The 22,132-nt window shown below is 41.4% G+C and overlaps 1 protein-coding gene across 4 annotated transcripts in view; it reads right to left on the bottom strand.

The window, feature by feature from the left end:
- The window catches only part of LOC112216676 (diacylglycerol kinase delta), a 124,503-nt gene that overhangs the window by 27,575 nt on the left and 74,796 nt on the right, over window positions 1–22,132 (bottom strand). For all 4 annotated transcript variants that reach the window (XM_024376647.2, XM_024376648.2, XM_024376646.2 and 1 more), the window contains one exon: window positions 17,814–17,927. In XM_024376647.2, the coding sequence (XP_024232415.1) occupies window positions 17,814–17,927 (114 nt within the window). The remainder of the gene's footprint in view (window positions 1–17,813; window positions 17,928–22,132) is intronic.

Here is a 22,132-nt window from a genome sequence, read left to right on the forward strand (position 1 = left end):
CCAGGAGGCTGAAGTGCGTGATGTTCCTCCGCCTCCTCTAGACATCGAGGGGTCCCGGCGTACTCTGTTCGATCCATTTTGAATTCGAGACGTCGGGCGAGGGGCCTTCAGTACCTTGTGGACTGGGAGGGGTACGGGCCGGAGGAGAGATGCTGGGTTCCGGTGGAGGACGTGTTAGATCCTTCCATGTTAAAATAATTCCACCGTCTCCATCCGGATCGCCCTGCACCTCGCCCTCCAGGTCGTCCCCGAGTCCGGTGTCGACGCGCTGCTGGAGCCGTGCGTCAGGAGGGGGGTACTTTCACGACTTCTGCCGAAGTCGTTGCCTCTCCTTGTTCGGGCGGTGCTCGGCGGTCGGCGTCACCGGTCTTCTAGCCATCATCGATCCATTTTTCATTTTCCATTGGTTTTGTCTTGTCTTCCCACACACCTGTTTTCAATCCCATCCATTACCTGTTGTGTATTTAACCCTCTGTTTCCCCTCATGTCTTTGTCAGAGATTGTTTATTGTCAGTGTAGTGTTTATTTGTATAGGTGCGCGACGGGTCTTCGCATCCATATTTGTTTATATTCATTTTTCTTATTAGTGTTATGGATCATGTTACTTGGACATTTATTAAAAGACTCCATTTTACACTCCGTTTGACTCTCCTGCGCCTGACTTCCCTGCCACCTATACACACACGTCTCTGACACAGATCATCAAAATGTCTCGTTTCAAAACTCGCAGCACACTTAAGTACAACAAACAAATTCAGAGTCACTTGTTCAAGGCACCAAATCACTCTTTCAATTTGGATACACATTCAAATTGAAGTATCTGCTTTTCAAAATAGAATATTGACTTAACTTTTTTTATATGATTTTATTGTCATTTGTTAATTAATACGGCTAGGGGTTCCCAACATTCCACTGAAAAGGCAGCGTGGGATATTCCCCAAAAAATTTTGGGAAATATTTAACTTTCACATTGACAAGTCCAATACAGCAAATGAAAGATAAAGATCTTGTTAATCTACCCATCGGTCCGCTTTTTAAAAATGTTTTAGAGCGAAAACACAACATATACTTATGTTAGATCACCACCAAATCCAAAAAAACACACAGCCATTTTTCCCAGCCAAAGATAGTCACAAAAGCAGAATTAGAGATAAAATTAATCACTAACCTTTGATAATCTTCATCCGATGACACTCATATGACATCATGTTACACAATACATTTATGTTTTGTTCGATAATATGTAGATTTATATCCATAAATCTCGGTTTACATTGATGCCATGTTCAGAAATGCCTCCAAAATATCCGGAGTAATTACAGAGAGCTACGCCAGATAACAGAAATACTCATCATGAACTTTGACAAAAGATACATGTTTTACATATAATTAATACACTGGTTCTTAATGCACCGCTGTGTCAGATTTGTTTTAAATTTTACGAAAAAAGCATACCATGCAATAATCTAAAAAGGCGCTAAGAAGTAACAATATTTCTCCGCCATGGTGGAGTCAACAGAAATACGAAATTACATCATCAATATACCCGTACCTTTGATCTTTCATCAGAATGCAGTGCAAGGAGTCCTAGTTCCACAATAAATCGTTGTTTTGTTCCATAATGTAAATTACTAGTGTAATTAACTGCTTTTGCTAGCACGGTTAGTTCACATGTCCAAAAGCTTGCGCTGGTCCAGGCGAACTCGGACGAAAACTTCAAAAAGTTATATTCCAGGTCGAATAAACTGGTAAAACTAAGTAGAATCAATCTTCAGCATGTTATTTTCATATATATATCCAATAACGTTCCAACCGGAGCATTCGTTTTTGTCTACAGAGTAATGGAACGCAGGCGTTATCAACAGAAATGTGCGCAACCAGGCATTCTGACAGACCAGTGACTCATTCTCCTCCCATCCGGTCATACATCACACTAGAGGCTTCATTCCACGTTCTACTGACTGTTGACATCTAGCGGAAGGAAGCGCGAACAGATCCATATCTTGTTTGGATGTGGATAGGCGATGACTTGAAATTCGACCAGCCCTAGAATTTCCACTTCCTGTTTGGAAGTTTGCCTGCCCTATGAGTTCTGTTATACTCACAGACATAATTCAAACAGTTTTAGAAACTTCAGAGTGTTTTCTATCCAATAGTAATAATAATATGAATATATTAGCATCTAGGACAGAGTAGGATGCAGTTCACTTGGGCACGCAATTCATCCAAAGTGAAAATACAATTAACGATTGGTTCCTGAATTAAAAGTCGCATCATACTGCGATATAGCGTGCGGTATACAGTTGTCATGACGTTGGCCTGGGGGGTAGGTTTATGACAGTCATAAATACCTCTTCCCCCCTTTTTCCTCTCTCTACCCTACTGAGGTTACATTTGCAAAACCCTTGGTTAACATAGAGATTCTGGGAATGTCAGAAGGTGGGGGGAAATTAACTATATTCTGGTAATCCGACCAATGGAACATGGTACTTAATGAATATGATGTCAGTTCGGTTGTCATCTGAGACATTCTCATCAATGATCAGATGACATAAACTCTACAGTGGAAAGTCTACACACCAGAGTTATCGGATTCACATGGATTTGTTGTTCAATGTTTGAATATGAAATTATTTGTGATGGGATGAAATGTGATTTTAGCTTCTAAAATGTGAGATGTGGGTTTTCATAAGATAGGGCTGCTCAATCAGTGGCCCGCCCTGTGAAGGGACATCGGCTATAAAACACGCCCTTTTCTCCCTTCCTATATAAGCCCTTGACAACAATATAACTTTCTGTTCCGAGGATGTAGGACGACGGTCCTATGCCAGAATGGTTCAGATCATAACTACAGAACGAAGCCATCATCAGTGTGAGCTTTTGTTGCGAATGGTATGAACTTTGAACTCTTATTCACTACAGAAGTGATACCTCCTAGACGTTGAGTAAGCAACAGCAGATGCAAACGCAGGTTAGGAAGGAACAGACAGAGTATCCCGTCTACCACACAACGACGTTACTACAACGTATCCAATTGACCACCAGAGACATTCTTCAAAAGGACTCGGTTTGGCAACACGGCCTTCCATCTACCACCAACCTACTGAAGCTCAGCTCAGAGTAAATATTTATTGCATTTTCCTTTTCCAAATGGGCGTTAATTTAGAACGCATCAGATACTGTATGAATGATAGCACAGCTTCTCCCTGTGTCCCTCAGTCTTCCCGCTCTTTCACTCTAACCCAGCCCCTTTTCCTTTGTATAACAAGCTGTCATATCTGTTCTGCCCGCTAGGGACGTTTTCCTTTATGACGTAATTTGTAATCAAGTTATGATTTAATTATGTGTATGTGTAATTCTGTGTGATTAGTTAGGTATTTAGTAAATAAATGATTAAACCCAATTTTGTATTGCCGATTCAAATTGTTAGCCAGGGTTCGTGCAGATATCTGAAAGTTGTAAATTCTTGGTTGAGACTGAATTAAGAAGACGATTAATATTGACTGCTATTGATGTAAAATATTACTAGGTCTTTAAGAGTTTATTCGGAAGATAACAGCTCTATAAATATTATTTTGTGGTGACTCTCTAGTTAATTACATTTACATGATTAGCTCAATCAGATTATTTAATAGAATAGCATGTCATATCACTTAATCCGGCATAGCCAAAGACACAACACAGTGGTACGGTACAGTGTGTTACAGTGCTTGCCGTTAATGTTTGTTCAAACCATCAGAGGGTATCTTTGAGCAAATCTACTACATTTATTAAAATCAGGGTATTTGAAGCCGAACAGATGCAATCATGAATGCATGCCATGCAATCATGAATACACTTCATGATTCAAATTCAATTGAATTCCTCTACTCTACCTAAAACATCCGTTAATACAATCCGTGTTAGTGCTTGATTTTATGCAAACATAATTTGACAGCTGCAGTTTGAGATTATATATAAAAAAGAAAATACATTTTACAGTAGCCTATGTAGGCCTATATCCTACTGTACTAAAACATCCGTTAATACATGTCCTTCAAAAATAGAAATCTATTTGGATGGTTTAAAGCTGACATTTGGTCGTTTCTAACTCAAATGTTCCATTCTCTGTTCTTTTGTTGATATTATATCCTGGCCTTTATTCACGATTATTATTGTTTTAAAGAATGTATTTTATTTTTTCCCCTGAAGAACACAAACCATTCACACCAACCCCTCGTTCAAATTAGTTTTGGTAACCAATTAGCTATTATGAGAGTATTGGTCGGCTATTGTCCAATTTAATGGCTCATCAAGGTGTGAACTTGTGACCAATGTCCATCACTGCTGTAAACCCAGTAGTTAATTCTAAAAAAAATAAAAACACAGCATCTACAGTAGTAGTAATACAGTGCATTCGGAAGGTGTTCAGACCCCTTGACTTTTTCAACATTTTGTTACGTTACAGCCTTATCCTAAAATGGATTAAATAAAACATGTTCCTCATCAATCTACACACAACACCCCATAATGACAAAGCGAAAAGACAGGTTTTTAGAAATGTTTGCAAATGTATACAAATTTAAAACAGAAATACCTTATTGACATAAGTATTCAGACCTTTACCTATGAGACTCTAAATTGAGCTCAACTCATCCTGTTTACATTGATTACATTTTTAAAAACTATTTTAGCTTTGTCATTATGGGGTATTGCGCGTAGATTAATTAGGATTTAAAAACTTTTTATTTATTTTTTAGAACAGTGTGACATAGAAGTCCGTCACTGGCCACGGGCAGCATTTGGTACTTTAACGCACGCACACCTTCATCACTCCTCCCTGCTCCGCTATCAGATAAGTTAACAATGTGGGTCGACACACATTAACTTCTGTCTTAGTACATACATTTCACACTTGTCAGTGTTCATATTTAATATAAGCAATATTTATTATACTTATCTATGTTGTGGATGAGCTCGTTGTTTGTTTGTTCTATCTATCTACTGATTGATAATTTGTTTTCCTTCTTTTTACATTCTTTCTTCAATATAATCATTCTTCATTAATTCAGTAGGTTAAACCCATTCATTCAGAAGGTTAAAACCTCGCTCCTACCCTCGCTCAGATGACTGACCGAATCTACCGGTAGCCTAAACTGTGGCACAAATTTAGGAATGTTTCACACCTAACCAAGCTTTAAGACTATCCTTTTGTAAATTAATGGAGGTGTTGAATGCTTCTGTCCGAGAGTCTCTTTCCTCTGCGCTAGGCAAAAGACAAAAATTAGGTGGTCCCGGAGTTGAGAGAGAACTTGGGTAAGTACAAATGGTGTGGACTGACAATAAAAAAATAAATAGGATACTTGTGCCTTTCAGCCGATTACATAAACAAAGGAGTGAGTGTGTTTGGAGAGGCGTTATCCACCACAGCGTGGGGCAGTGGGACAGTTTCTTGTGCAAAACTGCAGATAATATAAGGCCAACTATTTTGAAAGAACACTTGGGGATATTGATTTTCTCTATCACTTCAGATGCAAAACTCGCCTTAGAAACAAGCAACCAGACTACTCTTCACCTGGTAATTGTGTGGTTCCAAAGGAAAAAGCGTCACCTACAGCTGTATTTTTGGTGTCAGAGAGAAGACTGCATACTTTTCCTGCACAGGAATTTGCAGAAGTTTGAGTAAATAAACTGTTTTCAAGTTATTGTTTCAGTAGCTTTAGTTGTTGGCTAATTCAGGCTTTCATCATAAACTATAACCCTATATGGCCTGCGTAAGGTTAATTCATGCAGGAAAGAGGAATTAATAGCATACTGTCAGGAGTCATGAAAACAATTGGGCTAAATTGTCATTCATTAAAATCATTCATTCAGAAGGTTAAAACTCATAGGTCTTAGGCACGCAGAAAATGAAATTAGATTACCAGGTACATTTTTTATTTGATTTTACTGCCTACAGTATGTACAGTAGAAAGGGAGTGGCATGTTATAGACTTTTACACAACATTGTTAATTCAATTCAAACGCTATAGGCTAATAGCTAATGTTGGAATATGACAAGCTCGCAACACACATCTGATTATTTATTATGAATAGGATTTATTTGATTTAATTTGTTTACATTCCTCATTGCAGCCTCAGAACCGCAGACCACGTGTATGGCGTTGTGTGGGGTGAGCAACATTGTGAATAGAGTGCCCCATGGTGGCAGTGGGGTTATGGTATGGGTAGGCATAAGCTACAGACCACGAAAATGGCAATTTGAATGCACAAAAATATCATGCTGAGATCCCGAGGCCCATTTTTTTTTAAAGAGTGACCAACAGATGCATATCTATATTCCCATTCAAGTAAAATCCATAGATTAGGGCCTTAATGAATTTATTTCAATTGTCTGATTTCCTCATATGAACTGTAACTCAGTAAAATCAATGAAATTGTTGCATGCTGCCTTTATATTTTTGCTCAGTATAAATGTAATAAATAAAACAAATAAATATAAATAACTTAGATCTTCAAAAAATGGACAATCTTTTTGCCCTCCGTATCCACAATGTCAAGTCAGTTTAGGTTTGGTTTGGTTAGCTAACATGATATGAAAGATGCAGCAACATCAGATCAACAGTATCAGCTTTTTGGCCACTTGCCCTGGTTCCTAGAGGGAGGTGGACTGCAGTGTGAAGGGATGCAGGATTGTGGAATCACTGTATCATAGGGGACTTTTCCATTCTATTGCTGAGGTGTGGTGGTCTTACTGGCGCAGAAGCATCACCCAGGTGGGTGCTACATTTCAGTAGTGGATGATACAGACTACCTACAGAGGATGAGCTGTGAACATCGAAGACGATGAGGTGCCCAATGTGGCGCTTTGTGGCCTGTTCGTCAGATGTTTCTAACTCCCTGCCTTGCTGTTCCATTGATGCTCCCACCGCTCATGATACTACCTTTCCAAACTGCCCATTTTTTATTTTTTTTTTATTTCACCTTTATTTAACCAGGTAGGCCAGTTGAGAACAAGTTCTCATTTGCAACTGCGACCTGGCCAAGATAAAGCATAGCAGTGTGAGCAGACAACACAGAGTTACACATGGAATAAACAATTAACAAGTCAATAACACAGTAGAAAACAAAGGGGGGAGTCTATATACAATGTGTGCAAAAGGCATGAGGAGGTAGGCGAATAATTACAATTTTGCAGATTAACACTGGAGTGATAAATTATCAGATGGTCATGTACAGGTAGAGATATTGGTGTGCAAAAGAGCAAGTAAATAAATAAAAACAGTATGGGGATGAGGTAGGTGAAAATGGGTGGGCTATTTACCAATAGACTATGTACAGCAGCAGCGATCGGTTAGCTGCTCAGATAGCTGATGTTTGAAGTTGGTGAGGGAGATAAAAGTCTCCAACTTCAGCGATTTTTGCAATTCGTTCCAGTCACAGGCAGCAGAGTACTGGAACGAAAGGCGGCCAAATGAGGTGTTGGCTTTAGGGATGATCAGTGAGATACACCTGCTGGAGCGCGTGCTACGGATGGGTGTTGCCATCGTGACCAGTGAGCTGAGATAAGGCGGAGCTTTACCTAGCATGGACTTGTAGATGACCTGGAGCCAGTGGGTCTGGCGACGAATATGTAACGAGGGCCAGCCGACCAGAGCATACAGGTCGCAGTGGTGGGTGGTATAAGGTGCTTTAGTGACAAAACGGATGGCACTGTGATAGACTGCATCCAGTTTGCTGAGTAGAGTGTTGGAAGCCATTTTGTAGATGACATCGCCGAAGTCGAGGATCGGTAGGATAGTCAGTTTTACTAGGGTAAGCTTGGCGGCGTGAGTGAAGGAGGCTTTGTTGCGGAATAGAAAGCCGACTCTTGATTTGATTTTCGATTGGAGATGTTTGATATGAGTCTGGAAGGAGAGTTTGCAGTCTAGCCAGACACCTAGGTACTTATAGATGTCCACATATTCAAGGTCGGAACCATCCAGGGTGGTGATGCTAGTCGGGCATGCGGGTGCAGGCAGCGATCGGTTGAAAAGCATGCATTTGGTTTTACTAGCGTTTAAGAGCAGTTGGAGGCCACGGAAGGAGTGTTGTATGGCATTGAAGCTTGTTTGGAGGTTAGATAGCACAGTGTCCAATGACGGGCTGAAAGTATATAGAATGGTGTCGTCTGCGTAGAAGTGGATCAGGGAATCGCCCGCAGCAAGAGCAACGTCATTGATATATACAGAGAAAAGGGTCGGCCCGAGAATTGAACCCTGTGGCACCCCCATAGAGACTGCCAGAGGACCGGACAGCATGCCCTCCGATTTGACACACTGAACTCTGTCTGCAAAGTAATTGGTGAACCAGGCAAGGCAGTCATCCGAAAAACCGAGGCTACTGAGTCTGCCGATAAGAATATGGTGATTGACAGAGTCGAAAGCCTTGGCAAGGTCAATGAAGACGGCTGCACAGTACTGTCTTTTATCGATGGCGGTTATGATATCGTTTAGTACCTTGAGTGTTGCTGAGGTGCACCTGTGACCGGCTCGGAAACCAGATTGCACAGCGGAGAAGGTACGGTGGGATTCGAGATGGTCAGTGACCTGTTTGTTGACTTGGCTTTCGAAGACCTTAGATAGGCAGGGCAGGATGGATATAGGTCTGTAACAGTTTGGGTCCAGGGTGTCTCCCCCTTTGAAGAGGGGGATGACTGCGGCAGCTTTCCAATCCTTGGGGATCTCAGACGATATCATCCAAAGCTGTGGAAGACAGTCACCCAAGAACTGCCTGATCCCTAATTTGTACTTATTTTTGAAACGACAGATTCTACTTGTAATGAAAAGCCATATATAAAATTAAAATATTCTAATAATAAATACATTATTATTACTATTATGTGCATAAATGAGGCCCATACAGACGACTTGCCTAACGTTTTTTTCCTGACTGTACTCTTTCATTCAGTTTCTTCTTTACATCAGCAAAGAATGACTCTGTGTTTTAGAAACTCACTTTATATACACTCGGGGCTATCGCTCTTTCCACACTGTGGTAAATAAACCCAGCTTGTTATTTTATAATTCATTATTTAGTTTTTTAGAGGGAGAGAAACAAAAAGCTTTATCAGCGTTTTAATTCCCTCTTGCGATAGTCTGGCACAATGACGGAATGACGCAATTCGCCACAATCTGCCACCATCTTCCTCAAACGCGCCGCAGCAAAAGCTCAAAAATGTTCAATTCAAATCAAATCAAATTTATTTGTCACATACACATGGTTAGCAGATTTTAATGCGAGTGTAGCGAAATGCTTGTGCTTCTAGTTCCAACAATGCAGTAATAACCAACAAGTAATCTAACTAACAATTCCAAAACTACTGTCTTATACACAGTGTAAGGGGATAAAGAATATGTACATAAGGATATATGAATGAGTGATGGTAAGATAGGCAGCATAAGCAGCATAGGCAAGATACAGTAGATGGTATCGAGTACAGTATATACATATGAGATGAGTATGTAAACAAAGTGGCATAGTTAAAGTGGCTAGTGATACATGTATTACATAAGGATGCAGTCGATGATATAGAGTACAGTATATATGTATGCATATGAGATGAATAATGTAGGGTAAGTAACATTATATAGGGTAGCATTGTTTAAAGTGGCTAGTGATATATTTACATCATTTCCCATCAATTCCCATTATTAAAGTGGCTGGAGTTGAGTCAGTGTCAGTGTCAGTGTGTTGGCAGCAGCCACTCAATGTTAGTGGTGGCTGTTTAACAGTCTGATGGCCTTGAGATAGAAGCTGTTTTTCAGTCTCTCGGTCCCAGCTTTGATGCACCTGTACTGACCTCGCCTTCTGGATGATAGCGGGGTGAACAGGCAGTGGCTCGGGTGGTTGATGTCCTTGATGATCTTTATGGCATTCCTGTAACATCGGGTGGTGTAGGTGTCCTGGAGAGCAGGTAGTTTGCCCCCGGTGATGCGTTGTGCAGACCTCACTACCCTCTGGAGAGCCTTACGGTTGAGGGCGGAGCAGTTGCCGTACCAGGCGGTGATACAGCCCGCCAGGATGCTCTCGATTGTGCATCTGTAGAAGTTTGTGAGTGCTTTTGGTGACAAGCCGAATTTCTTCAGCCTCCTGAGGTTGAAGAGGTGCTGCTGCGCCTTCTTCACGATGCTGTCTGTGTGAGTGGACCAATTCAATTTGTCTGTGATGTGTATGCCGAGGAACTTAAAACTTGCTACCCTCTCCACTACTGTTCCATCGATGTGGATAGGGGGGTGTTCCCTCTGATGTTTCCTGAAGTCCACAATCATCTCCTTAGTTTTGTTGACGTTGAGTGTGAGGTTATTTTCCTGATACCACACTCCGAGGGCCCTCACCTCCTCCCTGTAGGCCGTCTCGTCGTTGTTGGTAATCAAGCCTACCACTGTTGTGTCGTCCGCAAACTTGATGATTGAGTTGGAGGCGTGCGTGGCCACGCAGTCGTGGGTGAACAGGGAGTACAGGAGAGGGCTCAGAACACACCCTTGTGGGGCCCCAGTGTTGAGGATCAGCGGGGAAGAGATGTTGTTGCCTACCCTCACCACCTGGGGGCGGCCCGTCAGGAAGTCCAGTACCCAGTTGCACAGGGCGGGGTCGAGACCCAGGGTCTCGAGCTTGATGACGAGCTTGGAGGGTACTATGGTGTTGAATGCCGAGCTGTAGTCGATGAACAGCATTCTCACATAGGTATTCCTCTTGTCCAGATGGGTTAGGGCAGTGTGCAGTGTGGTTGAGATTGCATCGTCTGTGGACCTATTTGGGCGGTAAGCAAATTGGAGTGGGTCTAGGGTGTCAGGTAGGGTGGAGGTGATATGGTCCTTGACTAGTCTCTCAAAGCACTTCATGATGACGGATGTGAGTGCTACGGGCGGTAGTTGTTTAGCTCAGTTACCTTAGCTTTCTTGGGAACAGGAACAATGATGGCCCTCTTGAAGCATGTGGGAACAGCAGACTGGTATAGGGATTGATTGAATATGTCCGTAAACACACCGGCCAGCTGGTTTGCGCATGCTCTGAGGGCGCGGCTGGGGATGCCGTCTGGGCCTGCAGCCTTGCGAGGGTTAACACGTTTAAATGTCTTACTCACCTCGGCTGCAGTGAAGGAGAGACCGCATGTTTTCATTGCAGGCCGTGTCAGTGGCACTGTATTGTCCTCAAAGCGGGCAAAAAAGTTATTTAGTCTGCCTGGGAGCAAGACATCCTGGTCTGTGACTGGGCTGGATTTCTTCCTGTAGTCCGTGATTGACTGTAGACCCTGCCACATGCCTCTTGTGTCTGAGCCGTTGCATTGAGATTCTACTTTGTCTCTGTACTGACGCTTAGCTTGTTTAATAGCCTTGTGGAGGGAATAGCTGCACTGTTTGTATTCAGTCATGTCACCAGACACCTTGCCCTGATTAAAAGCAGTGGTTCGCGCTTTCAGTTTCACACGAATGCTGCCATCAATCCACGGGTTTCTGGTTAGGGAATGTTTTAATCGTTGCTATGGGAACGACATCTTCAACGCACGTTCTAATGAACTCGCACACCGAATCAGCGTATTCGTCAATGTTGTTGTCTGACGCAATACGAAACATCTCCCAGTCCACGTGATGGAAGCAGTCTTGGAGTGTGGAGTCAGCTTGGTCAGACCAGCGTTGGACAGACCTCAGCGTGGGAGCCTCTTGTTTTAGTTTCTGTCTGTAGGCAGGGATCAGCAAAATGGAGTCGTGGTCAGCTTTTCCGAAAGGGGGGCGGGGCAGGGCCTTATATGCGTCGCGGAAGTTAGAGTAACAATGATCCAAGGTCTTTCCACCCCTGGTTGCGCAATCGATATGCTGATAAAATTTAGGGAGTCTTGTTTTCAGATTAGCCTTGTTAAAATCCCCAGCTACAATGAATGCAGCCTCCGGATAAATCGTTTCCAGTTTGCAGAGAGTTAAATAAAGTTCGTTCAGAGCCATCGATGTGTCTGCTTGGGGGGATATATACGGCTGTGATTATAATCGAAGAGAATTCTCTTGGTAGATAATGCGGTCTACATTTGATTGTGAGGAATTCTAAATCAGGTGAACAGAAGGATTTGAGTTCCTGTATGTTTCTTTCATCACACCATGTCACGTTAGTCATAAGGCATACGCCCCCGCCCCTCTTCTTACCAGAAAGATGTTTGTCTCTGTCGGCGCGATGCGTGGAGAAACTCGTTGGCTGCACCACCTCGGATAGCGTCGTTCCAGTGAGCCATGTTTCCGTGAAACAAAGAACGTTACAGTCTCTGATGTCCCTCTGGAATGCTACCCTTGCTCGGATTTCATCAACCTTGTTGTCAAGAGACTGGACATTGGCAAGAAGAATGCTAGGGAGTGGTGCACGGTGTGCCCGTCTCCGGAGTCTGACCAGAAGACCGCCTCGTTTCCCTCTTTTTCGGAGTCGTCTTTTTGGGTCGCTGCATGGAATCCACTCCGTTGTCCTGTTTGTAAGGCAGAACACAGGATCCGCGTCGCGAAAAACATATTCTTGGTCGTACTGATGGTGAGTTGACGCTGATCTTATATTCAGTAGTTCTTCTCGACTGTATGTAATGAAACCTAAGATGACCTGGGGTACTAATGTAAGAAATAACACGGAAAAAAAACAAAAAACTGCATAGTTTCCTAGGAACGCGAAGCGAGGCGGCCATCTCTGTCGGCGCCGGAGCTCAAAATTTTTAATTGCGGAATCACTATATCGCTTAAATCAACTGCTGAAAACGGATAACTACTGATCCAAAGGTATGTATGGCTTGGTTAACGTACAGTATATACAATGAGCATACAAAACATGCTCACCTGCTCCTTCCCTGACAGACTGTCCAGGTGAATACAGGTGAAAGCTATCTCTTATTGATGTCACTTGTTAAATCCACTTCAATCAGTGTAGATGAAGGGGAGGAGACAGGTTAAATAAGGATTTTTAAGCCTGGAGACAATTGAGACATGGATTGAGACATGGATTGTGTATGTATGCCATTCAGAGGGTGTCGTATCAATATGTTTGGACCATGACAGTAGCTAAGATGTGGAGAAGTCTGTCCATAAAAAAGCGCTGCTCTGCCTTCTAACAACACTACCAACAAGGCAGGTCCTACAGGCCCTGGTTTTGTCGCACCTGGACTACTGTTCAGTCGTTTGGTCAGGTGCCACTTGCAGTTGGCTCAGAACAGGGCAGCAAGGCTGGCCCTTAAAGGTACACAGAAAGCTAACATTAATGACATGCATGTCAATCTCTCATTGCTCAAAGTGGAAAAGAGATTGACTTCCTCATTACTTATTTTTGTAAGAGGTGTTGATAAGCTGACGGTACCGAGCGGTCTATTTAAAATACTAGCACACAGCTCGGACACCCATGCATACCCCACAAGACATGCCACCAGAGGTCTCTTCACAGTCTCCAAGTCCAGAAAAGACTATGGGAGGTGCACAGTACTACACAGATAGAGCCATGACTACATGGAACTCTGTTCCACATCAGGTAACTGATGCAAGCAGTAGAATCAGATTTAAAAAGCAGGTAAAGAAATACACCTTATGGAACAGGGGGAAGTAACACAAACATAGGCACAGACACATGCATACCCACACATGATAACATACGCACAAGTACACATGGATTTTGTAGATATGTGGTAGTGGAGCATGGGCCTGTGGGCACACACTTAGTGTGTTGTGAATTCTGTAATGAATGTATTGTAATGTTTTTAAAATTGTATAACTGCCTTAATTTTGCCAGACCCCAAGAAGAGTAGCTACTGCCTTGGCAGCAGCTAATGGGGATCCATAATAAATACAAATACAAATGGGCAAGAAAAAATATAGAAGTGCCTTTGAACAGACTAAGATAGTAGGCAATGCTCCCTCTAAGCTGCGTGCGTGCAGTAACCCCAAGACTGCTGCGCAGCTCCACCGGGACTGCCGTGCAGAAGAAATATCAGCCACATAGAGAAACACAAGATTTAACTTCACTCAACTTTCTGGAGCAGTGGTCACCAACCGGTCAATCGCCAAACATTTCTGTAAAAAAGCCACTGGCCAATCAGATGGCTCAGATTACTGTGTCTGCAGTAACATAGCAGGCATAAAAGAAACCTACAGCAAAGTTGATACTGTGAGATTTCAACATGTTTAAAACCATGACTAGAGAGAGACTGTCAACAAACACAGCAAAGAGCTGTTTTTATGACTGAGTTCATGTTTAACTTCTTACTCAGCACTATCAACACTTTCTATTCAATAATTTTATAAGCCATAAAATGCGCATTCTTCCTATTTCAACTCAGCACTACAACAAGCACTGCAGCAGTAATGAATGAGTAAGAAAGTATAGGGAAAGTATATGGAATGGGTTCTGACTCCTGAATTTGAAATATTGAGTGCCATAGTCTGATTTCTAAACCAGTTAATGGTTATCTGTAGGAGGAATCACATGGTTGCAGGCACTGATAAGGTTGGAGAGATGTGGTTTAGTGAAGAATGGGGGCCGAGGTCAGGTCAGATCACATTCAGGGAGAAGGAACAGTTTATTGTTTGCATCGCTTAACTTCCTGCCTAGCAATAAAGTTCGAGAGGAGGATGATAATTCACCTAAATCGGGGTAGATATACACTTGTGCTGGTGGCAATATGTCTTTGTCTGTTCAACAGTTCGAGCCTTCGGGTGAACAAACTTGGTTTGAGCTTTCCTAATCGTCTGTGAGTTTTACTCGGTTCATTTAGAACCTAACATTATCTATAGGCTTGCGTTGTTATTATTATTAGCGGCTTGGTCTTTTTAATATTGAGGAATATTTAACTTTCTCTGTTCATAGGAGTAACAACATGAATTTGTGCATGAGGCAGAAATAATACGGTGCGACTCAAGTTTCACCATCAGCTAGAAGACGGTGTCCCTTTTTCGTCAGTGTCAGTGGTGAAAAGGGAGAGTGGAGGGATGATGAGAGGTGGATCCTCAGTCTGCTGCTCTCTCCCTCTGCTGAGACTGACCATCAGATGCAGGCACCAATCAGCCCAGTAAAATACAATTTAAAAGCAAATGATTTAAATGTATACTCACTCAGCTGTGCCTCACAAGTAAAACAACAATGGATCCATTACCGGTGTGATCATATAGCCTATCTCAAATTTTAAAATATATATATTTCTAAATGGCCCAAACAACAATGCATTGGGCAGGGCAATTCAAGCAAAGCCAATATGCGGTGATAAAGTATTATGCATATAGCTTACTACACAAACCTCATTGCTATGGTACAGTTTTTAATTGGTCATGTTAAAAAAAAACCTGAGTGGTAGATCTCGGCTTGCATTTTGACTAGGAAAGTGATCTTGACTCAGGAAAGTTTGGTGACCAATGTTCTAGAGTTTTCCCTGTTAACACTATCCACGCTACCCTTTGCAGTAGCAATTGTGATCGAATCAACTCAATATTAGCCACTTTCAATGCAACATACAGGAACAAAACTAACTAACTAGATTTTTGTTTTAGGCACAACACATTAGAGTAAGAATGCATTAGCACGCACGACTCAGCCCGTACTCTACACAGACCGGTAAACTGGACTTTGTTTACAGAATGAGCAGTCGTGAGTAGATACACTTGTTTTGAGATCAAAGCGAGAGCTGCATGTAGCCAGGTGTGCACATTTTGTTCATATCCTTTGATAGTTAGTAAGTTACTAGCCCAGTTAAGGATAGTTTGTAGTCAGCAATAGGGGAGTGATTGCTTCCTACAAGAGCACAAAACATGTACATTTCTAGACTTTGAAAAGTGAGTCAGTTAAAAAGCTTTTTTTTTGCTTAAAGGGGAGGTGTTCTATTTTGAGACAGGCTTGAATAAGCTAAGTAGCCAATAGTCAGAGGGTAGCATAATTTGTCTGATTCTCTGTAATAATGATATGTGAATAATAGTATATTTTATTTGTAAAGTGGTTTCATGCATCAAACAGCACAACAACATTTTGCTTATTTGGCCAATGTTAAAACTTTAACAAAGTGGGTATAGCCTCAGTGTTCACAATAAACGTGCTCTAGAAGTTGCACAGAATTTTCACAACGTTCAAGTTTGCACTCAGCAGACCTGACATTTGCTCAATGACAAAACAAATTAGAGGGAACATTGGTAGTAGGTGCCAAGCGCACTGGTTTGTGTCAAGAACTGCAGCGCTGATGCGTTTTTCACGCTAAAGTGTCTCCCGTGTGTATCAAGAATAGTCCAGCACCCAAAGGACATCCAGCTAACTTGAAACAACTGTGGGACGCAGTGGAGTTAATTTGGCCAGCATCCGTGTGGAACGCTTTCGACACCTTGTTGAGTCCATGCCCTGACGAATTGAGGCTATTCTGAGGGCAAAGGGGGGTGCAACTCAATATTAGGTGTTCCTAATGTTTGGTATACTCAGTGTAGTTTGATATCTGCTGAACACTGAAATTCTATATTTTTACCTCAAATGTATCAATTTGGCATCAATTTACAGTAGGGCAAAAAAGTATTTAGTCAGCCACCAATTGTGCAAGTTCTCCCACTTAAAAAGATGAGAGAGGCCTGTAATTTTCATCATAGGTACACTTCAACTATGACAGACAAAATGAGAAAAAAAATCCAGAAAATCACATTGTAGGATTTTTTATGAATTTATTTGCAAATTATGGTGGAAAATAAGTATTTATATATAAAAGCAATATTGCACAAAGATTTTTGCTAAAAGTATTATTATATTATTGATCAATTGACTATGACTTTTTAAATCACCCAGTATTGCTATTTGCAGCATTAGCTCCAGGTAAATGCTACAATTCTTCAGCCATTCCTGGACCTGTGACCAAAACTGAGCTACATATGGACAGTGTCGTTTTGCGTATCAATTCATAACCCATCTGCCACGGAATCAAACATTTATTCCCAACTATTTTGGAATCTATATGGCACATCTGTCTCATTTTTGATCCTTAAATGAAACTGGTATAATTTTATTCATCACAATTTTCTTTAACCAATTTTGGTCTTTAACATCTTATGGCTGCAGGAGCACTATTGAGTAGCTTGGATGAAAGGTGCCCAGAGTAAATGGCCTGCTCCTCAGTCTCATTTGCTAATATATGCATATTATTATTAGTATTGGATAGAAAACACTCTGACGTTTCTGAAACTGTTTGAATGATGTCTGTGAGTATAACAGAACTCATATGGCAGGCAAAAACCTGAGAAGGAATCCAAACAGGAAGTGAGAAATCTGAGGCTGGTATATTTTCAAACCATTCAAACCTGAGCGCCGTCTCAGATTATTGCATGGTTTTATTTTTCCGTAAAGTTTTTTTGAAATCTGACACAGCGGTTGCATTAAGGAGAGTTATATCTATAATTCCATGTGTATAACTTGTCTTATCATCTACATTTATGATGAGTATTTCTGTTGAATCGATGTGGATATGCAAAATCACTGGATGTTTTTGGAACTAGTGAATGTAACGCGCCAATGTAAACTCAGATTTTTTTATATAATATCTTATCTTATCTACTTTTGCTAATTTTCTATTAAAATGTATTTGAGTGAGATTATTTCTTGCTTTCGGGATATGTATACTGAGTACGTCCACATCCCCGTCAGAAAACTTTATTGGTAAACTACACTGTAATGTAAAAGTTGTCTTTTCTTGTGTTCGAATACATAATATTTATCACAATTTGGTTTTAATCCAGAGAGGTTTGAAAAAGTATCTAGATCCTCTATGAGGATGTGGAGGGATTCCACACTCTCAGAGTTTGTGAAAATGTTGTGTGTGTTACCTGTGCGATACGGTGGTGCTGCAGGTTGATGACTCTGGACACAGCCATTTGAATGCTGCCAAACACCGCCACCACCTCCAGGATCTTATCGTCAAAGGACGGCGCCGTGAATGTCTGCAGGGATGAGGACATGTCATTTTTTACATAAACTGATTGTACAAAACATTAGGAACACCTTCCTAATATTGAGTCATTGGGGCATGAGCTCTACAAGGCCCATGTTGACTCCAATGCTTCCCATAGTTGTGTCAAGTTGGCTGGGTGTCCTTTGGGTGGTGGACCATTCTTGATACACAAAGGAAACTTCATCATTCAAATTCACTTGAATCTTTCGTCTTGCCCATTTATATTTATTATGGATCCCCATTAATGCAGTTTATACATTTTAAAAAACATGACAATACATTCACAGATTTCACAACACTGTGTGCCCTCAGGCCCCTACTCCACCACTACCACATATCTACAGTACTAAATCCCTATTTGGTAGGAAGTTTACATTCACTTAGATTGGATTAACCACTCCACAAATTTCTTGCTAACAAACTATAGTTTTGGCAAGTCGGTTAGGACATCTACTTTGTATATGACACAAGTAATTTTTCCAACAATTGTTTACAGACAGATTTATTTCACTTATAATTCACTGTATCACAATTCCAGTGGGTCAGACATTTACATACACTAAGTTGGCTGTGCCTTTAAACAGCTTGGAGAATTCCAGAAAATGATGTCATTGCTTTAGATGTTTCTGATAGGCTAATTGACATAATTTTAGAAAATTGGAGGTGTACCTGTGGATGTATTTCAAGGCCTACCTTCAAACTCAGTGCCTCTTTGCATGACATCATGGGAAAATCAAAAGAAATCGGCTCATTCTTGTGAGCAATTTCCAAACGCCTGAAGGTACCATGTTCATCTGTACAAATAATAGTACGCAAGTATAAACACCATGGGACCATGCAGCCATCATACAGCTCAGGAAGGAGACGTGTTCTGTCTCCTAGAGATGAACGTACTTTGGTGCGAAAAGTGCAAATCAATCCCAGAACAACAGCAAAGGACCTGGTGAAGATGCTGGAGGAAACAGGTACAAAAGTATCTATATCCACAGTCAAACGAGTCCTATATCGACATAACCTGAAAGGCCGCTCAGCAAGGAAGAAGACACTGCTCCAAAACCGCCCCAAAAAATCCAGACTACGGTTTGCATCTGCACATGGGGACAAAGATCGTATTTTTTTGGAGAAATGTCCTCTGGTCTGATGAAACAAAAATAGAACTGTTTGGCCATAATGACCATCATTATGTTTGGAGGAAAAAGGGGTAGGCTTGCAAGCCGAAGAACAACATCCCAAACATGAAGCACGGGGGTGGCAGCATCATGTTGTGGGGGTGCTTTGCTGCAGGAGGGCCTGGAGCACTTCACAAAATACATGACATCATGAGGAAAGGGAATTATGTGGATATATTGAAGCAACATCTCAAGACATTGTCGTGGAAAATCGGTTCAAATATGACACTTGCAAGAACTTGTGAAATCAAATAGGCTTCTAATACAAAGTATAGCAAGCCGGAGTGGTCCGCGGAACACACACCACTTCCCAGAGCCCCGGCTCCTGTATTTATACACATATAGCATATGGGTCCAACCCATATGCAGATAAACATACTTCCCCTAATTCTTCTGCCTACCATTATCTTTTTAGTTCAGGCTTCCTGCTTGTTCACGCCCAATAACGCCCATATCTGCTTTTCGTCAGATTATAATGGTGGCAAGACCCTTGCTTTGTCCTAAAAATAATATACATTCCTCTATTCTATAGGCTTGCTTTGTCCCTGCACTTAGCTTAATGCATTCTTTTGTATGTGTGTTCTTATCTAGGATCAGCAGACTATGTGTCTCCTCTATCTTTAGTGTGTCCAGTTGTCCTAGGCGCCTATGTGTCGCCTTCTCTTCGTGTGGTCTGTTTTTAATGTTCAGCTGTCCTATACTCTCATGGCCTTACTCTGGCCTCCTGTCCTATACAATAGACCATGCATTTTACCAGAATGGCAAATGCACTCTAAGTGTATCTTTCTCTTGTGTTACAGTATTATGTTCCTCCCTATATGTACATCTTTCTCCCACAACATCAGTCAGGAAGTCAAAGCTTGGTCGCAAATGGGTCTTCCAAATGGACAGTGACCCCAAACATACTTCCAAAGTTATGGCAAAATGGCTTAACCTCTTTTGGGTATGGGGGCAGTATTTTCACGTCCGGATGAAAAGCATGCCCAAAGTAAACTGCCTGTTACTCAGGCCCAGAAGCTAGGATATGCATATAATTTGTAGATTTGGATATAAAACACTCAATAATTTCTAAAACTGTTAAAATAATGTCTGTGAGTATAACATAACTGATATGGCAGGCGAAACCCAGAGGACAAACCATCCCACCCCCCAAAAAAACATTTTCAGCCTACCACTGTTTTCAATGGCTGACACTTTTATTATAAGGCGAAATCCTCCCAGATTGCAGTTCCTAGGGCTTCCACTAGATGTCAACAGTCTTTAGAAAGAGTTTCATGCTGGTTTTTGGATAAATTAGCCAGAAATTTGAGTTTTTCTAGGTGGCTCCCATTTTGTCTGTAGTGTTTCCAAGTGCGTGGATGAGAGCGTGTTCTTTGGTATTTTTCTCCGGTAAAGGCAATAACGATTCTCCGTCTTAAATTGTATCATTTATTTACATATTAGGGTAACTAAGGTTTGATAATAAACATTTTTGTTTGGAAAAGTTTATCAGAAACGTTTGGTATTCATTTTGTATGCATTTTGATGGAGAGAAACTGGGTGGATTATTGACTGAAGCGCGCCAGCAAAACTGAGTTTTTATGGATATAAAGAAAGACATTATTGAACAAAAGGACCATTTGTGATGTATCTGGGACCTTTTGGAGTGCCAACAGAAGAAGATCATCAAAGGTAAGGCATTTATTATATCGCTAATTCTGACTTTCGTGGTGCACCTGCCTGGTTGAAATATATTTTTCATGCTTTTGTATGCAGGACGCTGTCCTCAGATAATCGCATGGCGTGCTTACTCCGTAAAGCCTTTTTGAAATCTGACACAGCGGCTGGATTAATAAGAAGTTAAGCTTTATTTTGATGTATTACACTTGTGATTGTATGAAAGTGAAATATTTATAACTCTGTAGTTTGAATTTTGCGCTCTGCAATTTCACCGGATGTTGGCCAGGTGGGACGCTGCCCATAAGAAGTTAAGGACAACAAAGTCAAGGTATTGGACTGGCCATCACAAAGCCCTGAACTCAATCCTATTGAATATTTGTGGGCAAAACTGAAAAAGCGTGTGCGAGCAAGGAGGCCTACAAACCTGACTCAGTTACACCAGCTCTGTCAACCAATTTATTGTAGGAAGCTTGTGGAAGTTTACCCGAAACGTTTGATCCAAGTTAACCTCTCTGCGCACGGAACTCGCTAGCGGGCTGAAATTCCACAACATACGGTGATCGCTACATAAATAGTCATATTAAACATTCATGAAAATACAAGTGTCTCACATGTATCGAAAGCCTAGAATCTTGCTAATCCAACTGCGTTGTCAGATTTAAAAAAGGATTTACTGCGAAATAATACGATGCGATTATCTGAGCATAGATAATCTGAGCAAAAAATTCTGAGCAAAAAAACAATTTTAACCGGCACAGGCGTAACATAATCACAAACTGCATTAAAATAAATCGTTTACCTTTGACGATCTTCGTCTGTTTCCAATTCCAATGCTCATTGTTACACAATGCATGATCTTTTGTTTGATGAAATCTGTTTTTATAGCCTAACACGAAACATTTTGTGAACCGCTTGTGTCGTGAATTCCGTCTCATTCCATTTTCGACGACACATTACAGGTAAATAACCCACACAGAACGTGACTTTTCCAGTCATGTTTGGTTTCACTGCAATCAACTGGTTTGTTTGTAACACAATCAAATGTGATGGGCCATTTCGCGGGACGTATTGACTGAAAGAAACCGATTTGAAGACAACAAGTCATGACATCATTGTGCACCAATGATTTGCCCGCTGTTTCGTTGATTGACTGTCTTTTAACCCAATGACCACTGTTCGTCTTGAAATCTAGCTGGGTAGATAGCCAATGAGCTGAGCTAAACGGCAATACGCCATGTTTATGTGTTGCAAGACCAACCCATGTAGTAAGCGTCAGCGTAAAGTGAGTCATTCGCTATTGAAGTTTCATACCGGAAAGAGCTATGCATATTACGCACTGCATTGTTTGGTGAACGCGCAGATTCAG

Source organism: Oncorhynchus tshawytscha, linkage group LG17 (genome assembly GCF_018296145.1).
Source record: "Oncorhynchus tshawytscha isolate Ot180627B linkage group LG17, Otsh_v2.0, whole genome shotgun sequence".
Taxonomy (NCBI): domain Eukaryota; kingdom Metazoa; phylum Chordata; class Actinopteri; order Salmoniformes; family Salmonidae; genus Oncorhynchus; species Oncorhynchus tshawytscha.